Here is a 15,621-nt window from a genome sequence, read left to right as displayed (position 1 = left end):
GATGTCCCTTTGACCAAATGCAGATTACAACAGACAGAGGCTACTTAATGATACTTCAGCCACTTTATAACATTTCAAATTTGAAATAACATTACGAAGATTTTTTAAAAAAAAGAGAGAGAGAAAGAAGGATAACTAAAACCAGAAATAAATTAACACCCCCCGCCTTTTCTCTCTCTCTGCGGGATAGATAAAGCAGAGAGCGCGCGCCCGGCACGAGGTGAATTAATGACGAAACACAGGTGCATTTAGTTTCAGCTGATTAATTAGCCTATTGTTGTTTCTCGCGTCTCCTCCACGTTTTCGATGGTCGCTTCTTTGTCAATTCCCATTTGGCCTCGTGTGCCAGTGTTATTCCATTTTAACAGCACCTGTGAAATCAGGTTAGACGACACACTGCCTCAGGGGGAACTCTGATTTAATGACTGTGTGTTTATTATTTAAAAAGCCTAATCCTGGTATCTGCCCCAATATGCGGGTTCATTTAATTATTTGGACGTCGTTTCTGAGTAAAACCCTGTGACCTGAGGCATACAAATCCAATAAATTACAAATATAACAATGTCGCTTGCAAATTATATGCAACCGTTTCTGAGACAATCAATGTGCAAATGCATTAAGGATATGAAGTAAATTCTACAAAGTGGAGTTTTCATGTCTAGCTGCATATATAGAGCTGTTACACTTTTGTAGCTTATTGTGATATTGAGGTTAAATTACAGAATACAGAATGGAATGGGGTCCTAATTGAAATTTCAGAGTTGTTTAAAGTATTTGGATTTTGTATTCATTTTAATAGGTTAGCGGCTTAAATATTATAGTTACATCCGTGATAAACATACACACACAAACGTTGATTATATTTTAAACAAGAAATCCTGATTTATTAAACTGTTTATTGTTTTTCTTTTTTTTTAAAAAGCATAGGATAAAGGGAAGATGGTATGTTACATGATGATGCCTAAACATTACTTGATTATTTATTTATTTATTTATTTTATAAAATGTTCTAAGTATCCTGCAGTTCATACTTTTTGAACTTGGTTAGTTTTGCAATGGGGATAAAGGCGATATAGGAGAATATCCACATCTGGATAACCACTAAACTGTAGAAAAAAAACAGATAGACAAAGTAAAAAAGAAAAAGCACAAAATGATAGAACATGTCATCTTAAACCAGGTGTATATTACTGCAGGAAATGTCAATCTTTTACAGATCACCTGCTTGAACAGGTTGATGTAGTTCAGAGGCTCATCAACTTTCCTGTTTACTCGTGTGCACTCATGTGTTAGTCACAAGGTTGGACACAAAGGTCACTTAATGCTCTCTCAGTCTGTCACAAATATCCAAGATGCTGAAGACACTGGACGTGCTCCTTCTCCTCTGTCTTGTTGGAGCAGCGAATGCTCTGTACAAACAGTGGATTCCTGACACTAACTATGAGAATAAGACCAACTGGGACAAAGGCGCCATTCCTTGTGGCAATGACATAGTTCAGTTTTCAGCCCAGAGGAAAGTGTCTGTGTTTGTGGAGACCACACATGCTGTACAGGAGATGAGGATGCCAGTTGATGGAGAGCTCATCCTGAATTCAGGAGCTGGATTTTATGTTGTTGCAGGACTAGACCCGGACTGTGGAGCAGGTGTTACTACCACGTTCAAAACTTCAGAGTCTCTGCAATGGTTTAACCCAGCCCTGTGGCAAGCAGCTGAAACTCTGGATGACATGCAGCAGGGAAATTTTCTGTTCTCAGTCCATGAGGAGAGTGTCCCTTGCCAGTATGATGATGTGGTTTTTAAGGCCCTCTCCTCCTTTAGAGTGGACACCAGCGCCAGCCTGTCAAGCATCCCTGTCAAATCTGTGTCTGTATTGGGGAAGACGTTTGACAGCAAATCTGACTTCACCCAGTATCTCAGCTCACGTACAGGCCAACTTCAGTTTCATGGATCCTCTACAGTCACTGTCGGGAACTCTGGCTGCGTGGATCCTTCTGGCTGTGACTGTGGGAATTCTGTCAACAATCAGAAGATCTGTGCCACTGTCACATGTCCCTCTCTGAGCTGTAAGAAGCCTCTGAGCCCTTTAGGACACTGCTGTGATGTGTGTGGTGCCATTGTCACAATCCGTTATGCCTCCAGTTTCAACCTGCAGACTTACAGACAACGAATCCAGCACCTCTTTCTTGTTATGCCACAATACAAATCCATTCAGCTGGGGATGTCTAAAGTCTTAAAATCACAGCGGTTGATGGGGATCATCCCTTTTGGCTCCTCAGCTGAGATCCAGGTAGTTATGCTGGATGAGGAGAAGGGCACACAGTCAGAGGCTCTAGCCTGGGACATAGTGAATGATGCCCGTTCTAATGGGGCTAATCTGGGAATCGTTGAAGCTGAATTCCAAGCCTCGACTGGGAGCAGCAGTGATCAGCTTGGAAGCAGTGCTGGAATGGTGGTTGGAGTTGTGTTTGGAGTTTTAATTATGATTACATTCATTATTGTTGTGGTTGTCCTAATTCGTAAGGGGGTTGTTAAGATACCACAGATGCCTCCACTGCCTTCTCTGAGCCGCTTGAGAAACAACAATGATATTGGTGACCTTGGTGGGCCTCTTGATCATGGCTTTGCTAATCCCATGTTTGACAAGCCCGGCATGATGCCTGAAGCTCCTAGTCTGTATGGGGCTGAAATGAATAGATCTATCTCCCTGACTCAGACAGGTGTACACTTTGTAAATCCAGTTTATGACGAGAATGAAACTGATTTTACTGCCTGAAATTGACTGCATTGAACTTTAGGTATGTAAATGATTTCCAAATGTACTTTTTTATTAATGTGATTATTTTACAATCACTCCATAGATAATGAATGCTCTTATAGATTTAAAATGGTTCAAATATGCAAATAAAATCATAAAATTGGTACCAGACACTGAAGCATTTAATTACCAAATTAACTTGTAAGATAAATAAAGGAATTGTTGGCAGGCAGCTGTGTACCTTCTCCTCATTCATATCACATGCAAAAGTTATAAACCTGCTGTAAATTCCTGACACAGCAACTGCTGCACAGGTTTTTCGATGCTGATGCATAGTTACCACAGGATGATAGTAAATGTAACCTTTTATGACACGTATGTGAAAAAAACACAACTTTATGTCCCTTGCCAAGTAACCTCAATAAACATTTATGATACAGTAATTTTTTTTTAGTGAGCTTGCACTGAAGGCAGCTGCAATTTTGTGCAGTGTCACAGGTAAACATGGGAAGAGGCTTCATTTTATATGAACCAGAGAAACTACATTGTCCTTCTTTGACAGCCAGGCAGTAACATACAAGGGCTCTATGAAATCACCCCTGTACTTGTGGAGCAGCCTCATGGGACCAGTTACATCATAGAAAGACACGGAGCCTCGTTGAAAGTCAACATATAAGCCAATTTTTGTGATATCAGAGGCTTCTAAAAGTGTCTCCACACCAGCATGCCAGACGGAGAAACCTCGGCTGCTCCTCCCTATGCACCAAGAAAAGTCATTCCCGGTGATGCAGCTGGCACTTTGCTCTCCCTTACGATCAATGCTCTTGTATGTGACTCCTACATGTGCACCTTCCCCACTAAGCTCAACTTCAATGTAGTGTCTCCCCAGGTAAAGGCTCTCTGAAGTTATTGCCTGGCGCCAATACTCAAAGCGATCAGGGTGGTTTGGGTAGCTGTGCTGCCAGGGGCTGGTGTTGATCAGCTTTCTGTTGTCCTCTTTTACACGTAGAAACTGATGAGTAGTGTCTGGGTCAAAGGTCAAAGTCCTTGTGTCTGCCATACAGGGGAAACACAATTCAAGAAATCAATGAAACTTAATTTGTGTTGCACCTTTTGAACAGGATAGTGCAATTTAAAGGGCTTTACTGTTGACTGACAACTGGGCGTTTAAATGAACAGATTAAATGAAAATAACATATATTGCATGCATACTGAAAAGACAGTGATTTACATTTTAAAAAGTCCTCTGGGGTCTCAGGATCAGGCAGCGAAGAATGGTCTGGCATCTGGGATGTAGTACCTAGATTATCATTAAATAGAGAGCATATTCTTCTGTATTTCGGTAAAACACAACGATTTGAGAGGTTTAAAAAAAGTAGATGAACAAAGAAAGGAGCAAAAATATATATTGTATGATATACACTCACCACTTCTGCAAATCTCACTCAGTTTTTCCCTGTAGCATGAGAGAATCAGGTCACACAGCTCCTGGGTAGCATCAGTCACTACTTGAACGTAAGAGGTCAGATGGTCCATGCGGTTGATATACACACTTGGCAAACACACATCTGCCTCTCCTTTCCTCCATTCTGAGTACTCCTACAACAAGCAAAACAGAATTGCATAATGATGTGAAGTGAAGCGGTTAAATAACACACAACTCCTTTTCCGTGTTCGAGAAATTTTCCTTGTGAGATTACGAAAATACTGGAAGGCTTGCTCTGTGTACACTATCAACAACACACAGACGTCCAAAATAAAGTCTTTGTCTCAGAGAACATCCTGTGTTAATCCCATATCACGAGATATTTGACTGAAACAAGTTCACACTGATTGGCATACATTGTAATATTGCAACTTATTTATTATCATTTTAAATATTTTTTACCTGCAGAAAGTTGACATCAGACTTGTGTTTGCACAGCTTGTTTATTTGGGCCAGAGTCTTTGCCAACTCTGTATTCCTCTGCTGCAGATGTGCCTGTATGCCCTCTGCCTGTCTGAGAGCCTGCTTCTGCTCACCCTCCAGCACCTCCACCACCCCTTTCTTTGCCTCTTCCACGGCTGTCTGCAGTATACTGAACTGCTGTTCAACAATGACGCAAACCTCCTGCACCGAAGACTGAAGACCCAGAGAGAAAGGAGAAAAATGGAAGAGTGGAAAATGAAATCAGAATGATACACTTAAACCAAATCATTATGCATTGTATTAATTCAGAGAAAACTGGTTATGTACCTTAATTAAGTCATTGTTGCTCTGCAGTTTTCCAATTGCTTTCTCAGCTTCTAAGGCACTCTGACTGATCTCTACTTGCGTTTTCTCCAGTTCAGTCTACAAACAATCATCACAAACACAACTGCTACAGATGCTACATGATGATTTCAAATAAGACAAACAACAAATACAAGGCTATCCAACTAATAAATTATTGCATTTTAAAACAACAGTTAAAATAGAATAGCAATTCATTTCACAATATCAGATCCTCTGTGTTGAATAATAACTGCGTGTTGTGCTAAGACCTCAATCTGAGTGCGTGCCTCCTCCACAGTTGCTGTTGTGTGACCTTTATGCTCCTGGCTTTCGCAGTCCAGACACACACAGCAGCCATCCATCAGACAGAAGCGTTCAAGGGGAAATTGATGAACCTCACAAGCCCGACTGTCAATGTCATGGAGGGCGTCCACCAGTCGATGGTTTTGAAACTTGGCGTTCTCCAGATGAGGTCTGAGATGACCCTCGCAGTAGGAAACCAGACAGGTCAGGCATGATTTTAGGGCCTTACTGGGGCTATCCATGCAGGAGTCACATAATACATCTTGTGGGAGCAGTGTGTCAGACGCTTGGCTGGTGGGATCCCTCGGCTCCTCCTTTACATTCAAGTTCTCTTCTTGGCTATTGCTTATAGTCTCCATGTTTCAGGCCTATTGTAGTTTGTATCCATTCAGGATGATTCTTAATCCTTGTTCTGTTCTCCTAGCCAACTTAAACTTGAACCAGCTAGGTTTCGTATTAGACTGTAAAAAGGCCTACACTGCTGCTTTATCCGGTCTTTTCTCTGATCCGATCCAAAGTGCAGAAGGAAATAATTGAAAGCTACATATAAGCTATTTTGTACTCAGCCAGATGAAACTTTGTTATTCCTCACTCCTCCCGTTTTCTCTTTTCTTGCCTTGTATCCAAGCTCACTGTGCTCAAGGGGGAGGAAATGACGAGTGTATTACGGCCCACCCAGGGAGGGGGATGGACATCCTCTTCTTCATTATGTCCTAGTTAATAACCTCTAGCCTGTTTGCTTGTCTCAAACTTAATTTAACAATAACAGTGATAACAAAAAGACTGGGTCTGTCTGAGATAAGGCGAATGAATTAATACAACCAGGGTATATATATTATATGTTTCATGGATATTGCTGTAGCTTATTTAAAATAATTTTAGACCTCTGCTAAGAGTCTGACAGTGTTTCCTTTTGATAACAATGTTATCAAAAGGAAGGCATGAAGCTCCTGCACAGCAGCACTTATCTAGAGAGCAACTTCCTGACTTCATGTTATACAGTTCGTAGGGAACAATGACACATGTCTTGCAGCATGTTAGGATTATCGCAATGACTGAAGATGCCAAAACAAGTATTTTACAATCTCTCTGTTTGTTTCTCGCACACACACACACACACACACACACACACACACACACACACACACACACACACACACACACACACACACACACACACACACACACACACAGACACAGACACACACACAGATACACACACACACACAGACACCAAACATGTTATGAATGCGACCGGATGTTTATGGACCTGTAAAAACTGAAAATATGACTACATACTACTGTACTAAAAGCTCATATTACAGTTATTTCATTGTGTGAGTAGCAACTCAATTAATTTACACATTTGGTATATTGATGAATGAACATCATTTTACTTTATGCAAGGGTTGTAATCAGGGTTTTATAAAAACTGAGATCAGATAATCCAAAGTTTTCAAGCAAAAATCCCATCACCAGAATTTTTGGTCAAACCCCAAACCAAACCAAAACATGTTTTAAAGCCTCCTGTGCATAACTTTAGCTGTATGTAATTCTGGGGGAAAAAAGAATGAATAAATTATTTTAATTGACTTTTTGCCTGAAAGTATAAGCTACATTTTTAGATATTAAACCTAAAAATCTAAGAAATATTGAAGAAAAACATTGATGTGAAGATGTGCTTTAAATGTAGCATGCAGACCTCCATTTCATGCCATTAAACTCTTGAAATTCATAGTATGATGAACTCAGTGTCCTCAATGGTATATATATGGCCCACTTTTTAAAAAGCACATTACATAATACATTATGCTTAACTTCTATCTAGGCCACTCCGTGGATGAAATATAGTAAATAAAGTGCAGTGAGGAGAACAAAGTATAATGATACAGCAGTGAAGTAGTATATAAATTATATCAGTACTTTTATTAGAATCAACTTATAATACTAAAAAGTTAAGATATTAAACAGTTGCATGTGCCGGTGTACATGAAGGAAATAAAAAACTTGTTTTTTTTAAACTGTTGGAAGACTTTCACAATGTTAAGAATGACGTGAATTATATAGACAGGTTTATAAACCTCCCAGTGTATTAACTACCACATATTACATATTACTATGTTTTGTGTTTTATAAAACTACCTACATTTTTCACACAGTTTACAACAGTAAATCAGAAGAGTAATCTCAACAAGTAATTGGCCTGCATTGGCAGTGAGCCACACATAGACTAACATGGCTTCCTGTATGTAAACATGTACAGAAATCAAATGAATAACTTGAGAAAATGCAGAAACTTTTGCTATTGAGCAGAACTGTCATGTAAAAATATTTATGACAAAAGACATTTTTAAGCAAATGCACAGGCACAAGCAACGCAGGCACATGATGTGGTAGGATTTACCCCACAGGGGCAAACATGTTCAGGGGAAACATACCCCACAATCAACTCTCTGCCATTGTCTGCCACTTGGCATACAATGACACTGCAACTCTGCACTCTGACAATTGTCATTCAAGTTCTTAAATCATGCAGTTTAGAGGGCTCCTACAGATATTTTCAGTGAGTCCAACAAGACTCATGTTTTGAATTTAGCTCATATCTCTTCTTGTTCGACATAATCAATTTGACAGTGTCCTTTCTGCTTTGTTGCCACTGAGTTGCCAGGAGAGGTAAATCATTTAGTCCTCTTTGTCCATACGTGACATTCACTCCACAATGCTCCACTGACCTTTAAGGCGGGGTGAGCTCACAGAGAGAGGATCATCTACAACAAATTGCATTATCTGCAGGACAGAATGAAGACAGATTTCTTTTCACAAAACATTTTCTCAGTGACTAGATTTCAATAACTAGAAGCAGTGCAGTCCATTAATATTTGGACAACTACATATTTTATGTTTTGGCTCTGCTTTCGCACATGTAATGAAACAATAAATATGAATTAGCTTAAAGGTTATTTAGAGGATATACACATCCATACTCAAAGTACAGTACCCAAGACTATTCTTATACAAAGTCCCAATGTTTTAGCACAATGAAAGTTAATATGTAGAACAGGAAACCAGGTGTTGATTAAAGAACAGTGGAATGTTCTTGACTGGAAAATGTAGTCATCTGACCTCAATCCAACCCAAGACACAGGTTTTATGAGGAAATTTGTTTACCAGGAAACTCCAAAGAGTACCTTTAAATGTGCTGTTGTTGTTGTTAAAGTCATTTTAAATTACAATTACTCTTATCTCTGATAATTGGGAGGTTGTATAAAAAGCCCCACAATCTCCATCTGATGTGAGTGTAAACACACATACACACACACACACACAGCTGATAGTTTTATAGCATTTCCTCATTGCTTCATTTATAATCCATTGTGTTGTACAAGATAACAAACAATATGTAACTTGATGTCCCTTAAAAAAATTGAACTCACAGTTCTGTGTCCTCAATGCAGTCTGGGTCCTCTATAGTCTCCAATCGTCTCTTACAGGCATCTAAGATCTTCTTCCTAGGCCCTAAGGGGATGTGGATGCCCTTAAGGTCATGGTCTGAGCACAGCAACAGAGCTTCAAGGTCGATCTTCTCCCGCCTAAAGATGGAGAAAAACTCACTCATGCTCTGCGTGGCCAGGAAGACCTCCAGAGGGCTTGTGTCAGGCTCATCATCATCATCCAGCCCTAACTCTACCTCCTCCCAAGGCAGCTCCTCCACGTTCCTCTGCTGTAGGCTATGTGCACTGCCGATGCTGTCTTCATCTAGACTCGGGTATTGCTGCAGCCGACTGCGTAATTGCACAGTATTGCCTGACTGGTTTAAACTAGCCCCTTCTCGATCTCCTAGGTCAAACATTCCCCCACTCACATAGTTCCTCCTGAAGACCATGGTGCCCAGACCGGGTCGGTTGAACAGGGAATCATGTCCTGAGTCAGTGCTGATCTCAGAGTAGTCTACATCAGGCCCATGAAGGTCAGGCTCACTCATGGCACGTGAAATGGCATCATCGTTGTCTCTGGGGAACATGTCACGAATGTTTCGGCGGCCGTGGTCTTTTGGGTTGATGTAGGTTCCCTGTTTGACAAACATAACATCATTGCCCAGCTGCAGTCCAGAGAGGGAGCGCACACTCTTTCTTCCATCCTCATAGATTTTAAAGGTCCCATCTCCTTGTTTTCTCTTCTCCAGCTTCTTCTGGATCTTTGTCTTCCCTCGGGTTGTGGCATGGAGAGTAGCCTAACAAAAGCGATAATACAGTAATCAGTCACATCCTGTGAAAAGATGAGATTTCAAAGGAACAAAACAAGTGTTTTTGAATATTTTCACAAAAAAAATTATCTCTGCCGATCAGTTAAAAAGGTTTTGATGAAGTCATGTTTTGACATTTTCACATAGTGTGGCATAAAAAGCCATATGTATGCAGTTAAGAGCAAGGATTGATCTAAAATATTTTTTATACAGCTGGTGCTCTAATCAAAATTAAAAGTAGAATATGTAGAATGAGCAGAACAACGCCATCTAATGTCTCGAGATCGTAGTCGCAACAACCAAAAAGTAATTCCAGCAGTCGGGTTGCCAGCTCCGGTGCCGGATTTTATTTTAGCTTCCGGTCATTTTCACAAAATAAAACACCCGTTGCCTTTTATTATTAAGAAAACCATAACGATAGAATTGGTGCTTTTATTTTGAAAACAGGAAGCGAACATACCCTCGCTGTTGCTGTAACTGACTTGAAACCACCGAGGTACATTACATTGTAACACGCCAGTGGGAGTAGCAGCAATGTCTCTGCATGTACTGCCTAATCCTAAACACCGATTGGCTTGTGTGTGGTGTCGTCAGAAGCAGAAGAGGCTCACGGTCGTAAACATCTAGTCACGTGTACTCTGAGATGGACGCGCAGGTCAGGAAATGACGTAAACGGACCGTATATGGTTTGTTATTTGTGTTATACATTACGTGTTGGACTAAATACATGGACATATTGAGGAAAATATTCCGGTTTTATGGAAACGGATTTCATATTTCACAAGAATGGATACTTGGCGAGCTGTACATAAAGTCCTGTGTCATAAGATGATCGTTGTGGATAAAGGGAAGACTTTGAAGGTATGTAGGCATTATAGCTTTTCTCACTTAGCTGAGTGGCTAGCCAAGATAATCGCTAATACTATTACGGCTGTGAGCAACCATATAAGTCGTGAGTGGCCTTGAATGAATCAGAACAATCTAAGCTTTCCAACAATGTACGGCATGAGTATATATGTTTAAGGGTTGGTGTTTAAAACATTCAGAAGAACGTGTGGCTACCTCCTAACATCCGTCCCGTCCCGTGAACGGAACAGCGTGCGTTAAGAGGTTAATGATCAAATATCAAAATCCGAATAGCGTCAGAAAGTCAACCCACTCTCCACATTTCCATTGCTACCGTTTTGAAACTTCGTGGTACACAAACAAATAGCATCTCATATGAAAGCTAAGACCCTGGCGAGTTCAACAGTACCACTATTATTGCGCTAAAAACTCAGTGAACCAGCAGCATACAAAGGTAAACAACCACTTATTTACAGCGACTAACAGATATTCTGTCTTACCTTCGAAGTTTTGTGATGAAAAGTTGTACTTGAGAGCAAAAAACGCTGGTTTTAGTAAGTCCAACACGGCCGTGTTTGTTTACAACTCCATTTCACCCAGTGCCAGCCTACAGTAGCTGCACCGGGACAACAGACAACCCTGGCAACCCGCACTTCCGGCCGCTAAATGGCTGGTACAATGTACACAGAACGTGTCAGAACGTCATTGTCGAACCCGTCAAAAAATTTTAAAAATATTAATTCAGGCTAAATATTTTTTTTTTATGGAAAAGCAATACTTTCATTCTGTACCCCTCAAAACGCCCCGTGGCTGTATTATTTTTTAAAAAAAATATAGCTTTTAATAAATATTCTACATATTCAACCTTTAAATATGTAAAAATGCAAAATAAAAAAAAACAGTCCTGACCTGAGAATATGGCACACTGACGGAGGCTGCACTTAAGTTGTGCAGCTTGTGGCTAAGAGAGCTGCTGGTGTAGCTAGAAAAGCTCATGACATCTGACGCAGAAGCCTCAGAAGCCTCCTTATGAAACTTCCTCTCCATGCGCCTGTGGTGTTTTTTCTGCATCTTCAGGCACTCTTTGATTCTCCGCTCAGCCTCACGAAATGCCCGGTCCTTCAGCTTGCCGACCAGCTTGGGGTTCAGGCCTGTCTGCTTGGTAGCAATGGAATCTAGGTAGCGGACGCAATCCATATGATTTTTTGTGGCGGCCATGTCCAACGGCGTGTGGTAGTCGTTGTCCAGGCACCATATGTTGGCACCGAAGGACACCAGAAAGAAAAGGCAGTTGAGGTGACCGTTGGCGGCAGCCAGGTGGAGTGGCGTGTTCCCCCATATGTCACACTTGTCAGGGTTCCCTCTGTGGAAGAAAGTAATTTCGAAGAGTAAAGTAATCTCTTAAAAATGACCAGATTGTTTCATCCCTGTTCAGACTGATTATGGATCAAGCCTTTATATTTGCTGGTTGGAAGACGCATGAGCAAGCATATGATTTTTGGGTGATGTTTTCAGCACTGACCTGCCATCCGTGGATTGTTAATGGGACCTATTTAATAATTTAAAGTTTATACGACACAGAGCATATTCAGAAAAACAACCACAGATCTCTTATACTACCTTTTAAAAATAGGATGCTTTGATTAAAAGTACCATGCACAGGGAATTTATCATTATTACATGCCACTGTAACTAACTTTTTAGCAGTATTCACCCGTAGCTGACAGACCACAACCTTAGGGTTACCTCTACGCATGCTGCACTGTTGCTGTTGGTCTGTAATATGACTACAGGCTTGCCAGGATCAGCACTACACTCCTTGTATCCGGTTTCAGGGGAGGCCAAATAGGTTGCACCTGACTGAAAAAGCACAACTGTGCATAGCTGGATGATGTCATGCTGAATTCCTCAAGTCAAAATATTACATCTGCTTGGATGATATGGAGGACAGATGTATATGGATGTGTATTATCTATTTCCCATTGGAGGCCCAGTGTGCAAATCTATGAAAGCTCATTTGTATAATCATTTACATTTCAAAAATGTTGTTCAAACTATTATTCCATCAGAAAACATGAAAATCAATAATGTTCAAAGTAAAACAGGCTGTATTCATGTTATACAACTTCTTTGTGGTTCTGACAAATAAATATTGGTAATAACTAGGATTTTCTCTGCATTTTTTTTGTTTTGACTCCTCTGGAAAGTGGTACAACACTTAGATTTAAATGTTACTAAACTGGCTATGTATTATCTCGTGTCCGTTCTCCAATGTAGCCACATACGGACTGCTGAATATTTGATGAGATGGAGGTGAAGCCACTGTCTAAGTACAGATGTATTATTGATGGATTTAGTTGTAAAGTTTTCACAGGGAACGTGTGTCAGATCTGCCAGACCAAACCTGGGCAGCGATTAGCAAAGAATCACTCTGATTTCAACCCCTAGCTCTTTTGTCAGGACAAGATTGAGTTTAGAGAGAAAAAAGAGTTGAGAAGAGTGAGTTGAAATATACAAAATGAGTGGATGTCATCAGTGTATGTGATGTACTGCATATGGCAAACAGCCAAGACAGCCACAATAAAACATTGATCATACAAAGGAATTAAGCTGTCAACGCAGAACTGAAATAGTTGAAGATAACACGCCATAAATTGATGTGAAAAGATATTAGCTATGTGTTCAATTTTTATTTTAAGACGAAATATTTATAACTCTCTCAACTCAGATTATACAATATGCTTGTCACAGATAGGGACCATCTAACATGACAGCTTTATGTGTCATAATTCATGTCTCTGCTGGTAAAATGCTGACTACAGCGATAATATGTCTGCTCACTTATCCCTCCCTTGTTCTTTATCACATTATGAGCTGTTTGCATCCACACTTCCTATGACAGCTTGATGTTACTGCAGGACACCCAATGCAATATACTTGGCAAATATAGCCGGATATGGCATATTTCCCATGATATTGTCAAGCAGCATAATACGTCTCTTCATATATATGTCTCAAGAGTCTGGTGCCTCTGCGAAAAATTACAGCAGCTATTAATGTTTAATTTTAGTACTTCATGTCAATCAGAGGAATGCCATTGATAGAGGGATGATTTGTCACTGGCAGCTAAAAGCTTCCAGGGTCTTGTTTACACTTATTCCGTGGGAAATAGTGAATTTAGTATTATCATGCAGCACTGGCCATGAACCCGTTCTTGCTTAGTTGACTGTTAGTTGAGTGTTATAAGAAAACTGGGACTATAAAAATAAATATAAACGTTTTCTTTATTCTGATGATGATTCTTATGTGTGAGGTGAGAAGCCTTTGAGGAATTTCAGAGCATAATGGGACACACATTGATGACTCGCTTTTACTGTGAGCCTCTCAAAAGCTTTACTCAATTAAGCAGGTTCATAATGGGCCCTTTTTCCTAGCTGACAGGCAAACCAGGTCAGCCAGAAAAGATGAGAAAATCGGCTGTTGTGTGCTTTCCTCAGGCCAAATGACCCTGAATTCCATTTGCATGCTGTGTTGAAGAAAAGCAAATAGTCATGCCACAATGCTGCTTTTTACTATTATGGTATCCAGTTTATTTGATCAAACATCATCCTTTTGTCTGTGATGATGTCATAAAATTGTTAATTAAATAACAATTGTGCACCCTTTTACATAACAGCTCATGATGTCAGAGAGAGATATGATTTATGTGCAATATATTTTTAAAGTCTGGGTAAACTTACATATATGCTCTAGTAATTAGTTAATAAGTAATCAGGGAACAGCAATGCATTTAATGAACTGGGTTTTCTATAGTAATGTCTCTAAAACTCATTGGTGCTCTTAGATGATGTGCTACTTAAGTATATGATCAGTTGACCTTGAACACTGTCATCATATTAAATATCTTTATGGAAATTTTTCAGTTTTACACTCATTTCTTTTCATCATAAAATGAAAGGAAATAAATCAAACCCTGTCCCCAACAAGGTGGATTAAGACCCGTTAGGTCTATAAGTCCAACATGGGAATTTTTCAGAGTTGGACAAATAAGAAAATCCATTTCTGTAATTGTTTCATTCAATTATTTGCTTTAATGCAAAAAAAGTGCTCTTTTGGTCAGTAGCAAATCCTGAAGTTATTTGTGTTAGTGAAATGTTAACTCAAGTAATTGCTGAACCTTGTAAAATACAAAAGTATGCCTACATTGGTAATGGCATTGATCCAAATATTCTGATGGTTCAGCAGCTACACAAAAGCCTGCCTTTCGAGTACTGAAACATGACTTTATCGTTTGACGATCTGGTGTGCAAGGTTACTGAAATAACAATCTTTAATAATCTCTTCCTGCCTCCCTAACTGATATGCAATAGTCTTAACTTCACTATAGCACTTCACCTTTGCTCTAAAAAGTGATTCTAGGATCAGGATGAACACATTGGTGGCAGTCCATGCAGTAATTACGCACACGTCCTGATGGCTACCAAGCTTTATACCCACCCCCTCGCCACGATCAACCGCAGAGCCTCCAGGTTGCCGTGATAAGCAGCCCATAACGTCGGTGTCATGCCATCCTCATCCGATGCGTTGAGATCCTTCCGAGTAGCCTCCTTCAGCAGGTCCAGGTAGCCGTCCCGGGCCGCCTTGTGGTACCTGTCATTCATGGTGCAGAATGAATCCACCCTGCTCCTCCATTTCGTTGCATCAACACCAGCATGATCATGCTCATACGGCGACGTGGTGGGAGAAGACCGACTGAAGTGCCTATTTGTGTCCCACCGACCTGCTGATCAGTATAGCGGAAAGACAGGCAGAGCGCGTCGCTGGTATCTAGGGACGCCACGATGCGCATCGCCTGGTTAACAGTGCTCCCGGTGGCCGATGTGGTCCAAAACAGACTGGAGAACCTGTTGAGGTCTTGCCCGTGCCTGTCTTAAGCAGTTCATCCAACACAGAAGCCAAAATCGCAAAATCTGTAGCTCAATCCATTTGATGATGTCTCTATAATACTATTGTGACTTAATGGATGTTTATGAGATATTTGCAAATTGCATAAGGTGTCTGAACCTCTCAGTAGGTTAATTACTTCAAAAAGACATATCCTTTGGTATGCTCTTAGAGCTACTTAACCATGTCCTCTGTTTGTACCTACAGGCAAGACAGAGCGAACTTTGCTACTGATTTGCTGCTATGCTTAAATGGTGTTGTTTTTAGGTCAAGCA

At 40.4% G+C, this 15,621-nt stretch overlaps 3 protein-coding genes across 3 annotated transcripts; 1 reads left to right on the top strand and 2 right to left on the bottom strand.

Annotated features, from left to right (window-relative positions):
• The first annotated feature begins 1,352 nt into the window (after positions 1-1,352).
• Positions 1,353-2,833, top strand: amn (amnion associated transmembrane protein). The gene has a single exon (XM_053338472.1). The coding sequence runs from the start codon at positions 1,353-1,355 to the stop codon at positions 2,772-2,774; it is 1,422 nt and encodes a 473-aa protein (XP_053194447.1). The 3' UTR covers positions 2,775-2,833.
• A 16-nt stretch (positions 2,834-2,849) lies between these two features.
• On the bottom strand, positions 2,850-5,851 carry LOC128378895 (E3 ubiquitin-protein ligase TRIM16-like). The gene is made up of 6 exons (XM_053338471.1): positions 5,280-5,851; positions 4,993-5,088; positions 4,645-4,878; positions 4,184-4,355; positions 3,988-4,056; positions 2,850-3,809 (listed from the first exon to the last, which is right to left on the bottom strand). Exons 1-6 carry the CDS (start codon positions 5,670-5,672, stop codon positions 3,274-3,276), a joined length of 1,500 nt encoding a protein of 499 aa, XP_053194446.1. The 5' UTR covers positions 5,673-5,851; the 3' UTR covers positions 2,850-3,273.
• Positions 5,852-8,743: 2,892 nt separating this feature from the next.
• ush1ga (Usher syndrome 1Ga (autosomal recessive)) lies at positions 8,744-15,063 on the bottom strand. Its single transcript, XM_053337828.1, has 3 exons — positions 14,900-15,063; positions 11,312-11,765; positions 8,744-9,544 (listed from the first exon to the last, which is right to left on the bottom strand). The coding sequence occupies exons 1-3, from the start codon at positions 15,061-15,063 to the stop codon at positions 8,744-8,746; spliced, it is 1,419 nt and encodes a 472-aa protein (XP_053193803.1).
• Between the last annotated feature and the right edge of the window lie 558 nt (positions 15,064-15,621).

Source organism: Scomber japonicus, chromosome 18, assembly GCF_027409825.1.
Source record: "Scomber japonicus isolate fScoJap1 chromosome 18, fScoJap1.pri, whole genome shotgun sequence".
Classification (NCBI taxonomy): domain Eukaryota; kingdom Metazoa; phylum Chordata; class Actinopteri; order Scombriformes; family Scombridae; genus Scomber; species Scomber japonicus.
This window is presented reverse-complemented; position numbering and strand designations above follow the sequence as displayed.